At 46.5% G+C, this 15,880-nt stretch overlaps 1 protein-coding gene across 1 annotated transcript in view; it reads right to left on the bottom strand.

Moving 5' to 3' along the window:
* Nucleotides 1–18: 18 nt before the first annotated feature.
* DNAJA4 (DnaJ (Hsp40) homolog, subfamily A, member 4) overlaps nucleotides 19–15,880 on the bottom strand; it is a 16,753-nt gene continuing 891 nt past the window's right edge. Inside the window, exons 3-8 of the mRNA XM_010843277.1 lie at nucleotides 10,004–10,189; nucleotides 7,951–8,055; nucleotides 6,816–7,043; nucleotides 5,653–5,883; nucleotides 2,225–2,325; nucleotides 19–1,995 (exon numbers count right to left, since the gene is read on the bottom strand). Coding sequence (XP_010841579.1) covers nucleotides 1,780–1,995; nucleotides 2,225–2,325; nucleotides 5,653–5,883; nucleotides 6,816–7,043; nucleotides 7,951–8,055; nucleotides 10,004–10,189 — 1,067 coding nt within the window. The 3' untranslated portion in view covers nucleotides 19–1,779. The remainder of the gene's footprint in view (nucleotides 1,996–2,224; nucleotides 2,326–5,652; nucleotides 5,884–6,815; nucleotides 7,044–7,950; nucleotides 8,056–10,003; nucleotides 10,190–15,880) is intronic.

The following is a 15,880-nucleotide window of genomic DNA, read 5'->3' as shown; positions in this document are numbered from 1 at the left end:
TAAAAACAAAACCATCTGTCTCATACCAGCTCAATTTTAATTTTAAAGTGACAAATGTACAGGTGGAATAAATTTTAAGCAACACCCTCCAGATCCCATTTACATGACAAGGAGCTGAATGCAATTTTGCCTTATCATCAACTACAGGAGTTTTCTGGCAATAATTCTTCAGGAAGTCACAGCACAGAAACAGAACACCCTGGAGTTGTGGTCCATTTGTAACCTGATTTTCATACAGGCTTAGCTGGAAGAGTAGATTTTCTTTCCTGACTAATGGTCAGTGGGACAGGCAGGCTCCTTCTGTACCTTTCTTGAGTAAATTATGCCCACCCACCACTGCTGTGTTCTGCTAGAGTGGGGTCCATCCGCTGAACCTACCTGCCATGGGTCTGATCTGCCCTTTGGCCCTCCTGGCGAGGTCCCTGGTCTGAGTCAGACTTGCAGGTACTATATGACCAAGTAAGGGTGGATCTGAAAAGTGGTCTCTGCTTTAACCCAGCAGCTGAGAAGGCAGCAGTTTTTCTTTGTGACTGTTATGCGAAGGAAAGGAGCAGTAATAGCTGAAGGTTGAGGAATCTAAATTTATATTGTAGTCTACCTGCCAGGAGTAAACAAGGAACTAATATCTTTCTGAACAAATTATCATTTACAGTGGTAGCCCATACAGACTGCGGTCCAGAGTAGAACTTTTAAGTTTTCGCTGAAACTTTATCCCTTGAGCAGGAAGCCCTTTGTGATATGGCTGTGCAAGGAGATGAACCATCCATCCTTTGGAAGGGAGCTGAATCTGGGAGAATGAGGGAAAACACTGAGATGTCCCCTGCCTTTCCAGAGCCTCAAGTCATCCAGGATAACTGGGCAGGCAGGGAGACTGGCTGTGCCACGGGGCTGAGTCACCAGCATCTCCCACGGCTTCTGTTGCTGCACTAAGGCTGCTGGGGATATGGATGGTTTCATTTTCTTTACAAGTAAGCACTTTGGTGGAACAGCACTGCAAACGCTGTCAACAGAAAACAAAAGGCAAGGTGCAGGGGTCGCAGGCAAAAGTATCATCAGTGTTTCATTTAAAACACTCGTTTGTCCTCACCACAAGGCCTGGAAAGCTCAGGAAGCTTCCAAAAGAGATGATCAGACCCACCCCACTCCAAACACTCAAGGGCATAAGACAGTAGGAACCAAGTTGGCCCTGCAGCCCACTCAGTGTGAGCCAGGCACTGCAGCCAAATCCAGCCCACAGATGTGCTTTTATTCTTGAGTAGAACCATCTAGAATCTAGATTCGGAAATGTAACATTAGCAGCCCTGAGATCATGCCCTCCGTAACTTTGCCTTGGGAGGCAGGTGCGGAGGGGAAGAAACTGCAGAGCTGGACATGGGCCAGGTCACCCACTTCGCGCCTGGAGGTTTGCTCGGGGGCTGAGTGCTCCTGTCTGGGCTGTGCTTTATTGGTGGAACTGAATTATGGCAAAGCCACTAGAAGCACAAAGTGTCAGTGCGTTCACTGGCATCTCAAAAACATCCTGAAAATGTAAATAAACAGATTCCATATGCAGACTAGTGATTTACACTTAAAACATTTAAATATAAATTAAGCTATAACTTAAGTTACAACCAAAAGAAAAACAAAAGAAAAACCAAAAGACACTCAGCAGTTGAGAATGCTGAACACATACACAGGACTCCCCAAACACGAGGCCGTTAAAGCGATGCCATTTTTCATTGTGCCAACTTTACATTCATGATGTGCTAGTCCCGCCAGGCCACGCTGTACGGGGCCGCGTCATGCCGTCTGGCACTGCACTCCAGCCCGCGGCCCGTCATCGTCCTCTTCATAGGCTTCCCTGTGCTGGCGCCAGTTCTGCTCGTTGGGATTAAACTCCTTCAGCTCCACCTGATCCATGTCCTCTGTAATCCTGACTTTCTGTCGAGGTGGGAGCAGAGCTTCCAGCTGGGAAAGCTTGTCTTGGGGAAGCCAGTGTTTTTCAGGAAAAATAACCTGTAAAGAGTGAGGTGGGAAAAAGTTGTTTCTTCCCTTCCCAATTAAGGCATTTAATTTTATGTCCCATGGGAATAACACACACACACACACACACACACACACACACACACACACACACACACACACACACACACACACGTACTTACTAAAAACTGACACACACACACACACACACGTACTTACTAAAAACTGACACACACACACACACACACACACACGTACTTACTAAAAACTGTATGATCAGAATCCCTTTCTCCAGAGGTGATTTGTAGATCGGCATTCCTTCATTACGTACACATTTCAGGTCCCCGTGCTTTATCACCTCACCTGTCACATACACACACACAAAAGGTTTACTTATGAAATAGGAAGATGGACAACGGCCTGGAGCCTGGGGCAGGCCCGAGCACCCTCACAGCAGCAGGCTAAGGCAGGGGTCATGGAGCATCTGACTAGAAAGCTGGTCCCAGCCAAAATGGTCCCTGTCAGAGGAACTGGCTGGGCAAAGGGGATGAGAGGAGGGTGGGAGTGGAACACTCTCTGATCCATGTGCTGGGATCCTGCAGTGTATCCAAGGAGAAGGGGCTGGAGCCTCCATCATAAAGCAGGTTTAAAAACGTGAACTAGGAATCAACACTCAGTTTGGGAAAACAGGGCTATTATGTTAGCCTGCCTCTTCAGATATTACAAAATGACTTTCCCATGAGTGGGAGGAGATTCTCCTCCTCACAGACTCGAGCAGAGCTTGGAGCAAGAATCGGCCTTGAAGGAGCCCAGCAGGAGAGCTAGCCTCCTTGGCAGGGAGCTCAAAAGGCACAGAGGTCTCCTCACACACCTGTGGGATGGAGCTGGCCCAGCTTGCACTTGCTGGGTCTGACGTTTCTACACTTTTTCAGAAGGTATCATGGGAGTTCAGCACCCACAGAGCACTTGCTGCTGCTGCTAAGTCGCTTCAGTCATGTCTGACTCTGTGTAACCCCATAGACGGCAGCCCACCAGGCTGCCCTGTCCCTGGGATTCTCCAGGCAAGAGTACTAGAGTGGGGTGCCATTTCCTTCTCCACCAGAGCACTTGGTTCATCCCAAATTTTAAAATATTTTTTCCTTCCAAATATGAAGAGAGATAAAAGGGTTTCTTTTTTTTTTTTTAAGTATGCCTTTCAGCTCAGTAATGAAAATGGGTAAAGAAATAAATACCCAGGAAAAATATGAACGGGGGGTGGGGGCAAACACTTATTTATTCAGCATCCCACTCTCCTGGATGAATGCTCTCCAGAGGAGATCTATTGAAGTATCTCATGGGAATTTTTCAAAATAAAGCACGTGGAGGACTCTCTTCTTGAGGGTCATTCAGCACAGGGCTGTGTGGCTCACACAGGGCCCTTAGAGCTGCTGATGGCAGCCTTAGCCAAACAGCCCCATGCTACTGGGCTTGTCATGGTTTTCATTTTGTTTTTAAATAGCTTTCTGTCTCTCTGTTCCTATCAGGTGTCACTTCTTATTGCTCTCAGCACAGCTCCTCAGGCTTCTGCTTTAACTCTCTGAGGGCAAGGAAACCCTGGGACCAAGTATGGACAACCACATGTAAGACAGGGAAAAGAGGATGACTTTTGACTCTTCTGGGAGGTACAGCTCCGCCTTCAGTCAGGGGGATCACAACCTGCTGAAGCTCTTAAGGCGCTTTTTTCTCTAATCTCCTCATTCTCAGCCATTTTCAAGACAGCCTAAGGGGCTCTAACGAGGAAGGCAGTACAATAGGAAAAGAAGGAAGAGGAAACGAAGGAAAGAGAAATAAGCCAGAACAACAGAAGAAGAGCTGAAGAGAAAAGGCGAGGACTCAAAAAAAAAAAAAAAAGATAAATGGGCAAAACGAAAAAACAAGCGAAATCTCCAGCAGGAGGTTTCCCGGACACCCTGCCCTCCTTGTAACTAAGCAAAGAAATGGGTTTCTCAGGGTTCACCACTTTCTCCCTCTGCGGCTCGCCTCCTCTCTCCTGTCCTTGTGGCTGGGATTAGTTGGGAGACAGCAAGGAGCCCTGGGCTCCCATCCTATGGCACGGGCCCCAGCTCCAGGGAGCTCGGCCAAGGATGAGCTTTCCCAAAGAAGTCACACAGCATCCCAAAGATGCCACCCAGCTCCTATTTCCAGAAGGGCTGGAATAAGGGGTGAGGTAATGTTAGGGGACACTGGACATGATACCAGGGGTCTTGGGCACACACCCACTCACAACCTAGGGCTTTGTGCAAACTACAATCCTCAAACTTTCCTACACAAGTGAGGGGAGGAACTGGGTACCTTGGGAGGCTTACAAATGGAATCTAAAGGAAGATGCTGTATTTAAGTTTTTCATGGATATTTGTATTACAGTGCAGTGCTTTTCCTCAATCCTTAAGTAGATCTGTATGCAAACAGAACAAAAAACCAAATGCTAAGATTTTAACAACAGGCAAACCATGTATCGGTGGTCCTCGTGCTACTTTTATTTTCACAACTTTTTGTTAAATTTGAAATTGTTTCCAAATGTAAAAGACAAAAGAAAACCTCTGATTAAGACTGGGGTATATAATTCCATTTCATCTATACCCAGAAAAGGAAGAAACAGAAAAAGCCGAAGAGGAAAGTGGCAGAGAAAGAGAACAGGCCAGAAAAGGGAAGAGAGAAATGGATACAGAGGAAGAAAGGCCCGGAAGGTGGTCGGGGAGACCAGGTGGCTCACCCCACTGGACTGCAGGGTCTTGATTATTTCCACTGCTGCTGGATAGGCTCACTCGCTGGTTACCTCCAAGCCCAGCCCTGAACCCATCCCATCTAGCTTTAAATCTCAGATGCCCACATGAAAAGTCAGACTCCCCAGTAACCCTGTGCCCAGCGAGGGGACCAGAACAGCACTGCTCATGGCCAGTGATGGGGTCAAGAACATCTGGGTGGCTCAGCCACCACTGCACCCATGTGGACACTCTTTGACATGGACAACTGACCTGAAGTGCTGTTCACAGGCAGCTACAAGTCGAGCGTCCCAGCCTGGTCTCTCTCCCCTCTCCCCACGGCCCCTTCCAGGCAGGTGCTCTGAGGCCCCAGCTGCAGTGAGCACTAGCCCTCCTGGGAACTGGGAGCCTGGCATCTAGACACGTGCTGGCAGGCTGAACTCTCAGGCCCGTGAGAATCCTTCTGGTTCAGAGGCAGCTTCCTCCAGCTCCTGTGCATGTGTGCAGATAAGCAGTTCTCTAGATGCCACCAAGGGTAAGCTGGCAGGCGATGCCCTTTTTTCAGGAATATTCTATTTTAAAACGTCTCATATGTAATCGCAACACAGAGGCTAGAGGAATGTGGATGAATCAGCACATCACCACGTGATAGGGAAAAAAACCACCTATTATCAGCTGTGTTTTATTACACAAAAGTTAATTTTTTTTTAAATTTTAAGTCAGATTGGCAGGTTCCAGGTAAAATTTTAGATCCCCATAGATTCCAACTCTGAATTTTTTTTCAAGCAGACTATAAAAGAAATTGACAAAATTCTTGAGTCTCTACTGATGACTTTAAATTTACAAAAAATCAAGTCACACTAACTTGAATGTGAAACCAAGGTTAAGTTGCCAGGATCACCAGGCCAAACACACAGAACTACAACGAAACACACATTTGAAACATTACCTGATTTAGATGTAATAACAAGGACTCGATCATCCAGTGTTTTTATCGTCTTCTTGAAGCCACAAAGGGCTTCAGAAAGCTGAATTTTCATTTTCATGATCAAGTCATGGCCTCGTCTCTGAAAGACACTATGATCCTTCTGATCAAGCACAATTATGACATCACCAGGCTCCAGCTCGGGCTCCTGATCTCCTTCTCCATGAAATAGTATCTTTTGCCCATCCTTCATACCTATGAAACATCATCCCTTTCTGATTAGCCATTTCTTTTAAAAACCATACTTTCAACAAAGCTTTTGAAGAAGGCTCACAGAGCCCTTTGGGGGGTTCTTTACTCATCAAACCTCCCAACTTTGTGCAGGCCTGGGGCTGGGAGTGGTGGCTAGGAATACCACTGACAAAGAGGCCCACTCCACTCCACATATCCCGGGTCCTCAGCCAAACGTAAAGCAGGGAGAATGGGAAACGAGGCTGCCACCTCGAGCACCGTGCAACCGTGCACTGTCTGCCAGGCCCCGACACCACAGCTGACAGCGCGCTGTGAACACACGTCCGCTTGCTGATGCACAAGCAGTGCTCTAACAAGTCTCTGTGCACCCAGGCCCAGAGCCAAGTCCCTCAGCCTGTGTGTTGGTTTGGGTACTGAACTGTGTACTTTGGTCTCATCTCTCACCTTAAATATATTCTCTGGATTAGAAAGATACAAAATAATCAGGGGAATAGCTAAGAGGGGAAAAGCCCTTAAAATGATGTCCCTAGGCAAAATGAATAGCAGGGGGAAGGTGCTGGATTTGGGAGAATCTGCTGCAACAGAGGGGAAATGTGTGGAGGAAAGGGACTCACAGCTGTGAAGACGTACATGAGCTCTCACAGCCAATGCACGATAAAAGCCACTAGCAAGAGCACTCCAAATGACTCTAAAGGATGGCTTGAGAATTGCAAGCGAGGGCAATTAACCAAAATCAAGGTCAAGTGACTTCTGGAGCATTGGAAAACCTTAAAAAGAAATTGCTTTGGATTGGAAGAATTGATGGCCCACACTAAGGGTATCTAAACTCCAGCTGTGCTGTGGCTCCTCTCCCTGATACCTAACCTGCGTGCTCCATACTCAGCACCTGAGGGGCACTTCTGCCAGCCTGGGGTGCTCGTGCTGCACTGCCTCACCTTTCTCCACGTGTACCTCGATAATCTTCTTCTCTCGGATGACCTTGGCACCGTTGCAGCTTTCGCAGCGGTCCTTGGGGTTGATGCGCTCGCCCTGGCCCTTGCACTCGATGCACACGGTCTGGATCTGCTGCACCATGCCCGGCCCAATCTGCTGGATGTGAATCTGCATCCCTCGCCCCTTGCACACCGGGCACTTCTCCACAGACCCCTTCTTCCCACCAACGCCTGCAGGGAGACAGGAACGAGGCTGTACTCTTCCCTTAAAAGAGGCTCTGCTGGACGCCACCACAGAAGGGTGATGAGCCATGAAACTGGACACTGGTTTGAATTCTATTCACAATCATAAAAAGCCATGTGGGAGAGTCTGGATGATTCTAGCCAAGCAGACAATATCCAGATATTAACATGTGATTGCAAATATTTGTGGTTTTGGCTGTGCCAAGGCAAATTCATCACTTTAACGTCACCAACTATTTTCTTCCACCCCAGGGTGGAAAAACACCCATGCCTACACGTGACCGTGGAGGCTGGAGAACACATCCCTGCCCATAGGAGCGGCTACCCAGCCCAGCCACTTCTCTGTGGGACACAGCGTGTGACGAAGTCACTGGATCTGACTTTTCTTGAAAAATTAAGATTTAAAAAACCCATGCTAATTACATTTATGTTTAAGTCAAGGACAGTAAACTATGGCCAGCTACATGATTTTGTAAATAAATCTTTATTAGAAGACAGGTGCATCATCTGTTTATTTATCTGTTTATTTCCTGTCTATGGCTGCTTCTGCACTAAGAGTTCGATAGTTACGACAGACACGGTATGGCTCACAGAGCCCAAAATATCTACCATCTGGCCCTTTACAGCAAAAGTGTGCTGACCCCTAGGGCTGGGTGAACTATCTTCATTTTTATATTTTTAAAATAATTGACAACACATTAAATAAATGTGCAAGCCAAAGAAAAGATGTACAGGGCCAAATAAAATGGGTTTGGCCCTCAGGCCACCTGTTTGTAATTTCTGACCTTCATATCTGAAAAGATCAATTGTTTTTCTCTGAATTGTAAAACAATAAGAATTGTTTCCAGATCTGAGGAACCAGAACTATGAGACTCATTCAGAAATGAATCCTTACCTTCACATTTCTCACAAATTACATTTTTCTGGAGAGCCAATTTCTTTGTGACTCCATTATATAAATCTTCAAGAGTTACAGACAACTGATGTACCACATTCTTGCCTTACGGAGGAGAAAGAAACCAATTAGCAATACTGTATCAGATGTACCACTGTATTAAACACCACCTATATGACCTTTAGTTGTATGAAATCTCCAGAGACTCAGACTGTGCCTGTTGTCATTCATTCATCCCCTTCCCTGGGGGAGGCAAAGCTTCAGTTACACCTGGCCCATCCTTCTGGCCCTCTGCCAATATGAGAACTAATATCTTTTCCAGCTATGAGTTAATTATTCAGTCATTTATAGATGTCAACAAAGACTTTCCATCTTTATTTTCTAAGAACAAATCTGAGAATGAGAGATCAATGAGGAAGCCCATTATGTTAACCAGTGAGACTGGTGAAGCAGGTTCCCATGAAGAGAGACCTTTCCTTACAGATGACACATGAAGTCAGACTCTGGACCTTCTACTGAAACTCTTTCTTGAACATAATGCCCTTTACTTTTTGAGCCCTTCTGTGACTTGTGACTGACTGCAAACTCTTTCATCTGTGGAAATCTTGTCTGTTCACGCAGGACAGTGGCCTTTCATCTTCAGGGAGGGCATCTGTCTGCTCTGGTGCCATCCCAGCCTCTCAGGATCCACAGCATCAGGTCCCCTCTGTCGCCCACAGGGCTCTCGAGGTCTGAGAGATGGACTGAGATGAGTCCTCACATCAAGGACTGAGATGCTGTCCTTGGCTATTGGCTGTCAACCTTGAGAGATGACTAATTAAGGGTGTGAAGTTGTTCATCTCAAGACAGTGAGAGAGCTGGGCAAGAGGGTACCCAAAGGTTTTAATCACATCCACACTGTCAATTATATGAGCAGGCAATGCACCCAGACAACAGGGTAAAGATTTTTGCCTAATAAACACTTCATGATTTTTAGCACACTATATTCACAGAATTGACAGCCAAGGTTTTCAAAGCCCAAAGTCAATTATAATGTGAGAATTGGTATAGCCTTACTCATCCAGGGGCCTCTTGTTGACACCAAACAACCCTTCTTAAACCTCAATGCAGAGATTGTTTATTTTGATTTCATTCAGGATTGAAATAAGCTTGGCTATCTATCTGGTTTTGAGATCTAAAGCAGAGTACCAACTGTAAGCTGGACAGGGGAAGGAGGCTATAAGAGACCACTGGTAATAGTCAGAGGTGACAGCTAGAGCCTGTCATGAGGTAAGAGATAGAAAAATTAGGAAGAACAAACCCCAGAATTAAAAAACAGAGCCCTGGGACCATTCCACCAAGAGCTAAGTTCCTCATTCACCTCTGGGGATGAAGCTGCTAGTCCTAATGCATTCTGAAGAGATGGGCAAGGTAGTTTCTTTTACAAAGATGTTCAAACATCAAGGGGTGAATTTTGTTACCAGAGAATCTCCTGAGGAGGCTGAGGAAATGACGCTGCACCCTGAATGACAGAACACCAGCCGGAAACAGAGCCCCACCGGGTCAGGAGACTCAGGGAGGAGGCGCGCGCTCGGCAGAGTCATCAGCACTAACCACAGGAGCGGCCATCACGGCTCTTAGGACACTGGGAGTCTGACCCCAACAGAAGAGAAAAGGAGGGCAAGGTAATCTTGACCTTCCTCCTTCCTTCTCACCACCATTTGCTCCTTTGTGGGGGTGGGTCGGGGGGTGGAGCACACCACTTGGGGGACCTTAGTTCCCCAACTAGGAATTGAACCCAGGCCCCGAAAGTAAAAGGGCAGAATCCTTAGCACTGGACCACCAGGGAATTCACCATTTGCTCCTTTATATGTGGGGTTTGGAGAGCGTCAGGCAATTAACTACTAGCTGTACTAAGAGTCTCTGGGTAGCCTGGATACTAGGCTAGTGATGAACTACTTAAAGTTAATGATTTCCCAAACACGGTAACTACACCCTTTTAAGGCAAGATCCCTCCTGATTCCAGTAACACATACAATTTGGAAACAAAAACTTGCTTAACGTCTTTATTTACCTCTTCTCTCTCGAGCCATCCGTCCTCCGCCACCAAAGAACATGTCAAAGATGTCCATGGGGGAAGAGAAGCTGGGGCTGCCTGAGCCTCCTTCCTTAATGGCCTGTTCGCCACCCTGGTCATAAATGTCCCTTTTCTTTGGATCTGAAAGCACTTCATATGCCTGGGATATGAGCTTAAACTTTAAAAGAAAAAAAAAAAGATTAAAGAGAGAGAGAGAAGGTTTGAGTTGTTTATGAAGCAAACTCACCATACAAATGCAATAACAAAGGGATTCTGCATCCAACCCCCCAAACTGGTGGGTCTATAGGTTATTTGGAACCTGACTTTTCCATTCAATCTCCTTGTAGCGTGGGATGCATAGGGCAAGCATTACTACAGGATGAGAGGCAGGACCACTGCCTCTCTGCAGAGGGTAAAGGATACAGAGCAGTAGGAAGGACTTTCTGCCTCCTTGGGCTGCACCAGACAGGAAGAAGTGGAGCAGAATTAAGATGCCATGAGACCAGGCCAGGGCTTAACCTACAACCAGAAAAGGCCCAGAGCTCCCAGCATACTGCTGGCTTTCCAGCTCAGGAGGGCTGCTTTCCTAGTTCAGTAGCATGAAATTTGACTACAAACATTTTGTGAGCAACACTCCGCATTTGGGCTGCAGACAGCGTGCATAAAACTGTCCTGATCGCCCCTCAAAGTCCCTCCCCTCTTGCAGTCTCCCCCCTTGCAGTCTCCCCCATATCTCACTTATTGGCAATGCCAAAACCTCATTTCCTCTCCCTCACATCTCATCTGTCAACAAATCCTTCTGATGCTACCTTCAAAAGTCCATTTCCAGTGCCCTAAGACAGACAAAACACCCAAGTCTGTCAAAACTGTACCTTGTAATCCAATTGTAAGAAAAGAAGCAGAGAACCCAAACTGAAGTAGCAAAACTCCAGGTGGCACTAGGGGTAAGGAACTTGCCTGCTAATGCAGGAGACTTAAGAGACCCAGTTTCAATCCCTGGGTTGGGAAGATCCCCTGGAGGAGGGCATGGCAATCCACTCCAGTATTCTTGCCTGGAGAATCCCATGGACAGAGGAGCCTGGCAGGCTACAATCCATGGGGTCGCTAAGAATCAGACATGACTGGAGTGACTTAGCATGCATGCACGCACACATTGCAAAACTAAAAGACAGGAAAACGAAATGTAACGTGTGACCCTGAATTGGATCCTGTGTTGAATCTTACACTGGAGAAAAAAATGGCTACAAAGGACATTGGAACAACTGGAAAAACAGGAATTTTTTCTCAATGTTAATTGGATAATTTCTCAATGTTAATTTGATAACGGTACTATGGTTATGTGGGGCTTCTTAGTTGGTGCTAGTAGTAAAGAATCCGTCTGCTGATGCAGGAGATGCCGGTTCGATCCCTGGGTTGGGAAAATCCCCTGGAGGAGTAAATGGCAACCCACTCCAGTATTCTTGCCTAGAAAATCCCATGGATAGAGGAGTCTGGCTATGGTTTACATAACTATGGTTATATAAAAGATATTGTTTTCCCAGGAGAAACATTTAGGGCTGACAGGTTATGATGTGTGCAACTTACTTTCCAAAGCTTTAGCAAATAGTAATAGAGATGGGGAAAGCAAATGTGGCAACATATTTATAATCAGTGAAAGTGGGTGAAAGAAACACACGTTTGTTGTACCATTCTTGTCTTCTCTGTAGATAGAGAAGTTTTTAATATAAATCACTATAAAATATCCAAAATCCATCCCTTCTCACCATCACTATGCCTGCCCAGGCACAGGCACCCTCTTGGCCTGGATAACAGCAGTGACTTCCCAGTGGATTCCCACCTTCCACCCTCACCCTGGCTTTCAGTCTACTGCACACAGCAGCCAGAACTTGCCAGCTAATCATGTCAACCCTCTGCCTTGAGCCTTTCAAGGGGCCCATTTCACTTGGAGTAAAACCTAATTCTTATTCCCATCTGCAAGCTCAACTTGACACCACTGCCTCCAGCTCCCTGAAATTCTGCTTGGGCTTTACCGGCCTCCTCACTGTTCCCCAACACCTGAGCACTTACTGTTGGGGTTGTGTCCCCCACTGCAATGTCAGTTCCCTGAGGACAGGGAGTTAGGTCAGCTGTGTCCACTAGCATATCCCCAAGCCTAAAACGCTGCCGAGCATGTAGAAGGCACTTGGGAAATACCTGTTACATGAATGGCTCGATTCTGGGAATTGAGAAATGAATAAATGAGACAGAGTCTTGGTTCTTCAGAGGTATGGTTTAGTCTGTGAGACAGATGTCTATATAAACATCCTATAATGCAGCTGGCTCCAGAAAGCATGCAGGAAAAAAAGTGCTCTGAATATACAAGTATGGAAATCACAGAGACACTAGGTTTTCTCCTGTACTGCAGATCCCGGATGGAGATCTAATAAGTAATAATAAATAATAGATGATAACTAAAAAGTAATAGCTAACAACTGGGTAATTTAAAAAACTGTCTCAGAGACATCAGAGTCATACTCAAGGTAGTTAGGTCTTTTGATATATTGATTCTTGCACACCATTTCTGTAAAGAAAGAGGTAGCACTCACCACTACTCCCTTCCACAGCAGAAAAAGAAGGTTTAGGGATGAGGTGCGAGGCACGGAAGATCAGAAAGCAATCAGGCCAGGCTGCCCCGAGAGAGAGTTCCTGGGGTCTGCACTAGGTAAATATACTTCCTGAAGTATATTCACTAGCTAAATATACTAGGTAAGTATAGTCACTAGCTAAATATACTAGGTAAGTATAGTCACTAGCTAAACATACTAGGTAAGTATAGTCACTAGGTAAATACTCACTAGGTAAATACACTTCATGTCCACTAGAAACGCTCACCAAATATTATGGATACTTGAAAAGACACTTGGTCTTAACAGAACAGATGACTAATCTACAAAGGAAAAGGAATGCCCTTTTCCTTGTGGCATTCAACCAGAAGCCAGATCTCATGTGGGCATGGGGCTCCCACAACCCTGGGGGTCTCAGCACTCCAGTCTAATTCAGGGCCGTGCCTGACCCCGTTCTCACAGCAGGAGATTAGTACTCTGTCCAGCTCACCTTTCAGACAGTAATAATTTGTCATAGGACTGTTTTGTTTTTTTTTCCTTTGGTCTCTGTTGCAGCGTGTGGGATTCACAGCCTTGTGGCATGTGGGTTCTTAGTCCCCTGACCAAGGATCCAACAACCTTCATGCCCTGCATTGGAAGGCAGATTCTTAACTACTGGGCCACCAGGGAAGTCCCTGCCATAGGACTTTTAATAAGATTATTATGCAGCTGGAAAAATGGCTTTAGAGACTATGCAGCAACTTGGGAAAGCATTGATGGTAAAATATTAACTGGTGAGGGAAAAAGACCTCTGTGCCCGGATGCCCGTATACAATCACGCTGGAAAAAGGCTGGAAGGAAGCACAGCGACAGCAGTTAGGCTCATGTGTACTTGGTGGGTTTTCCTCAATATCCTGACATTTCCTGTACAGTACTGCCCTCTTAACATTTTTGAATTTGCATGTCTGTCATTCAAACTAAAAGTTATGATGAAATTGGCCAAAAGAGCAAACTCATCTCTAAAGCTGGCTGGGGTTAACAGCGACGACTCTAACCCCAGTCACAGCCCCCGAAAGGGACTCCCTGACCGACACACTGCCTGTGTCTCTTTCAGAAAACCAGCTGCAGAAAAGTAGAGACTCCACACAGGGCACCTGACATCACACACAGGCACCCAGTGCTTAGCAACACAGGACAACAAGGCACAAAACAAAGACCAACACCCAGCAGCCTCCTCAGTGGCCCGGAGCAAGGAGGAAGGGACTGGCTTAGTCTATTTTGGAAGAGATGTTAATATAGTGACTAACTTAGCAGGAAAAAAACAAAAAAGGTTCTGCCTATGGCAGATAAAGTAGACAAGAACTATTTAGACTTGCACACAAAAGCAAAGGCCTACACGCTGTGCCCAGTACACAGAGGGCCCAGAAAGGAGGTGTCTGGTGAACGAACGCATGAGTCCTCTCTAGGCAACCCATAGTAGAGTTTCTATAAACTGTGTCCCCAGTCTTCTCAACCCCTTTCGTTGCTGGGGAATATGGGCAGCATAATTAAAGAAGGTTGAGGACAAGTGGTTCACACTATGGTCAGAGGCAGTCCCCTGGAAGAAGTTTTAGCTGAGAACTAAATTAAAGGGCTTTATCCCCTTCATGGATGGTGGGGACAGAGAAGTACTGTATTCCTGAAACATCACAGAACCCCTCCCCCACCCCACCCCAAGCTGAAAGGGACCTGCCAGACCCTTCAAGAGCCTCATTTACACGACACTAATTCAATACCTGGTTGTAAATATTAGTTTAAAACAAATCAACCACCTCTGCTCAGACAGGTATACATATATGCAAGGCAACAACTACAGAAATGTGTTACCGGTCAAGTCTAATTTTAAAAAAAGCTTCAGAACACCAGCAGCCGACTCACTCCAACTGCAGGCGCACAGCCATGACTTACGCTTGGACAGCGCTCTGAGATCTGACCTGAACCGGGGTCAGAGACTGTCCCACACGCTGCCCCTGAAACGCGAAATTAGAAGCCTGGCTGTGCTCTCCTTAAAGGATGTTCTCACAAACAGCCTACAATGAATATAGGGAGCAAATCCATGAATCACCAACACTACATAAAAAGCCAGTGACTTTCAAAGCTACAGTAAGCCACCTAAATATAGATGAGAAAGAACACAAGTAACAGACAAATGGTCTTACAGGAAAGCATTTTAAACTTGTGACAGCCACACTCGGCACATGTGGCTAAATATAAACATTCTATCACTGTTGCCACCCAGCCAACCTTCTTAGGCAGCTTTCTCCAGCTTGCAAACGCTCCCACAGACAGGTATTTTGATACTAGCGCTGTTTCGGGCAAGTCTAAGTGCTAGACGAGTGAACTACGGCCTCAGAAGTGGCCCAAGTGTCATCGCTGTCACCTACTACAAAACCCCACCTCCCAACAACCATCCAGGACATCCCAGGTTTTATAAGACAACAGTAAGAAGTCAGAGGAGGAGTGAGAAGGCCAATAAGCTTTCCCAAGGATAAATTGCCTCATCCTTCTAATCACCTACTCTGGTGGGTAATGAGCCTCCTTGGGCATAAAAAGCAGGTTGATTCTTCTATGAACAGGATGAAAAAGTTTCATTTAGGCCTTTCATTTATGTGTGCAGAGCATTTTTCAGCCTATTATTGGTCCTTAGGGTCAACTGCGGGTCATCAGTCACAGAAAACCTGGAATGTTCATATAAAATGATGTGTCAGGTTAAAGATCTCCGTGTCCCTGTTTAATAAAGAAAAGGTGATTATTCAGTGTCTGACAACCTTGATCAAGCAGGAGACAGGCACACAGGACAAACTCAGTCAGCCATTCTCCAGAGGGACACCGGGATGTCCAAGGTCCTAGTTCAGATTAAAGAAATTCATCTCCAAGGCTTGTGCATCAACAGGGAAAACCAGAACAAGACTAATTCAAATCCAGTCGTTCCCAGCAGGAACACAACTTCTGATCGCATGTGCCTCAGTTTCCCTGCGTGCTGGCAGCCTTTCCTAGAGTAATGTCCGCAAACCCTAGGAGAACGGGCCCCTCACGTTTCCGTCCCGGCCCTCCCCAGCATTCGGAGGCGCCCCCTAAACACTTGTGGAGCGAACAGAGGAATGAATGGGCCGAGCGGGGAGTCGCCAGGGGTCACCAGTCCCGATACTCCGCCCTGCGAGCCTGGGGCTCGGCGAAGTGCCCTCCATCTGACCGCGCCGCGCCCCCTTCGGCCTCGGGCCACCCCAGGCCCCAGCCCGGCCCCGCGGCGGGG

This window comes from Bison bison, unplaced genomic scaffold, assembly GCF_000754665.1.
Source record: "Bison bison bison isolate TAMUID 2011002044 unplaced genomic scaffold, Bison_UMD1.0 scf7180017864181, whole genome shotgun sequence".
Lineage (NCBI taxonomy): Eukaryota > Metazoa > Chordata > Mammalia > Artiodactyla > Bovidae > Bison > Bison bison.
This window is presented reverse-complemented; position numbering and strand designations above follow the sequence as displayed.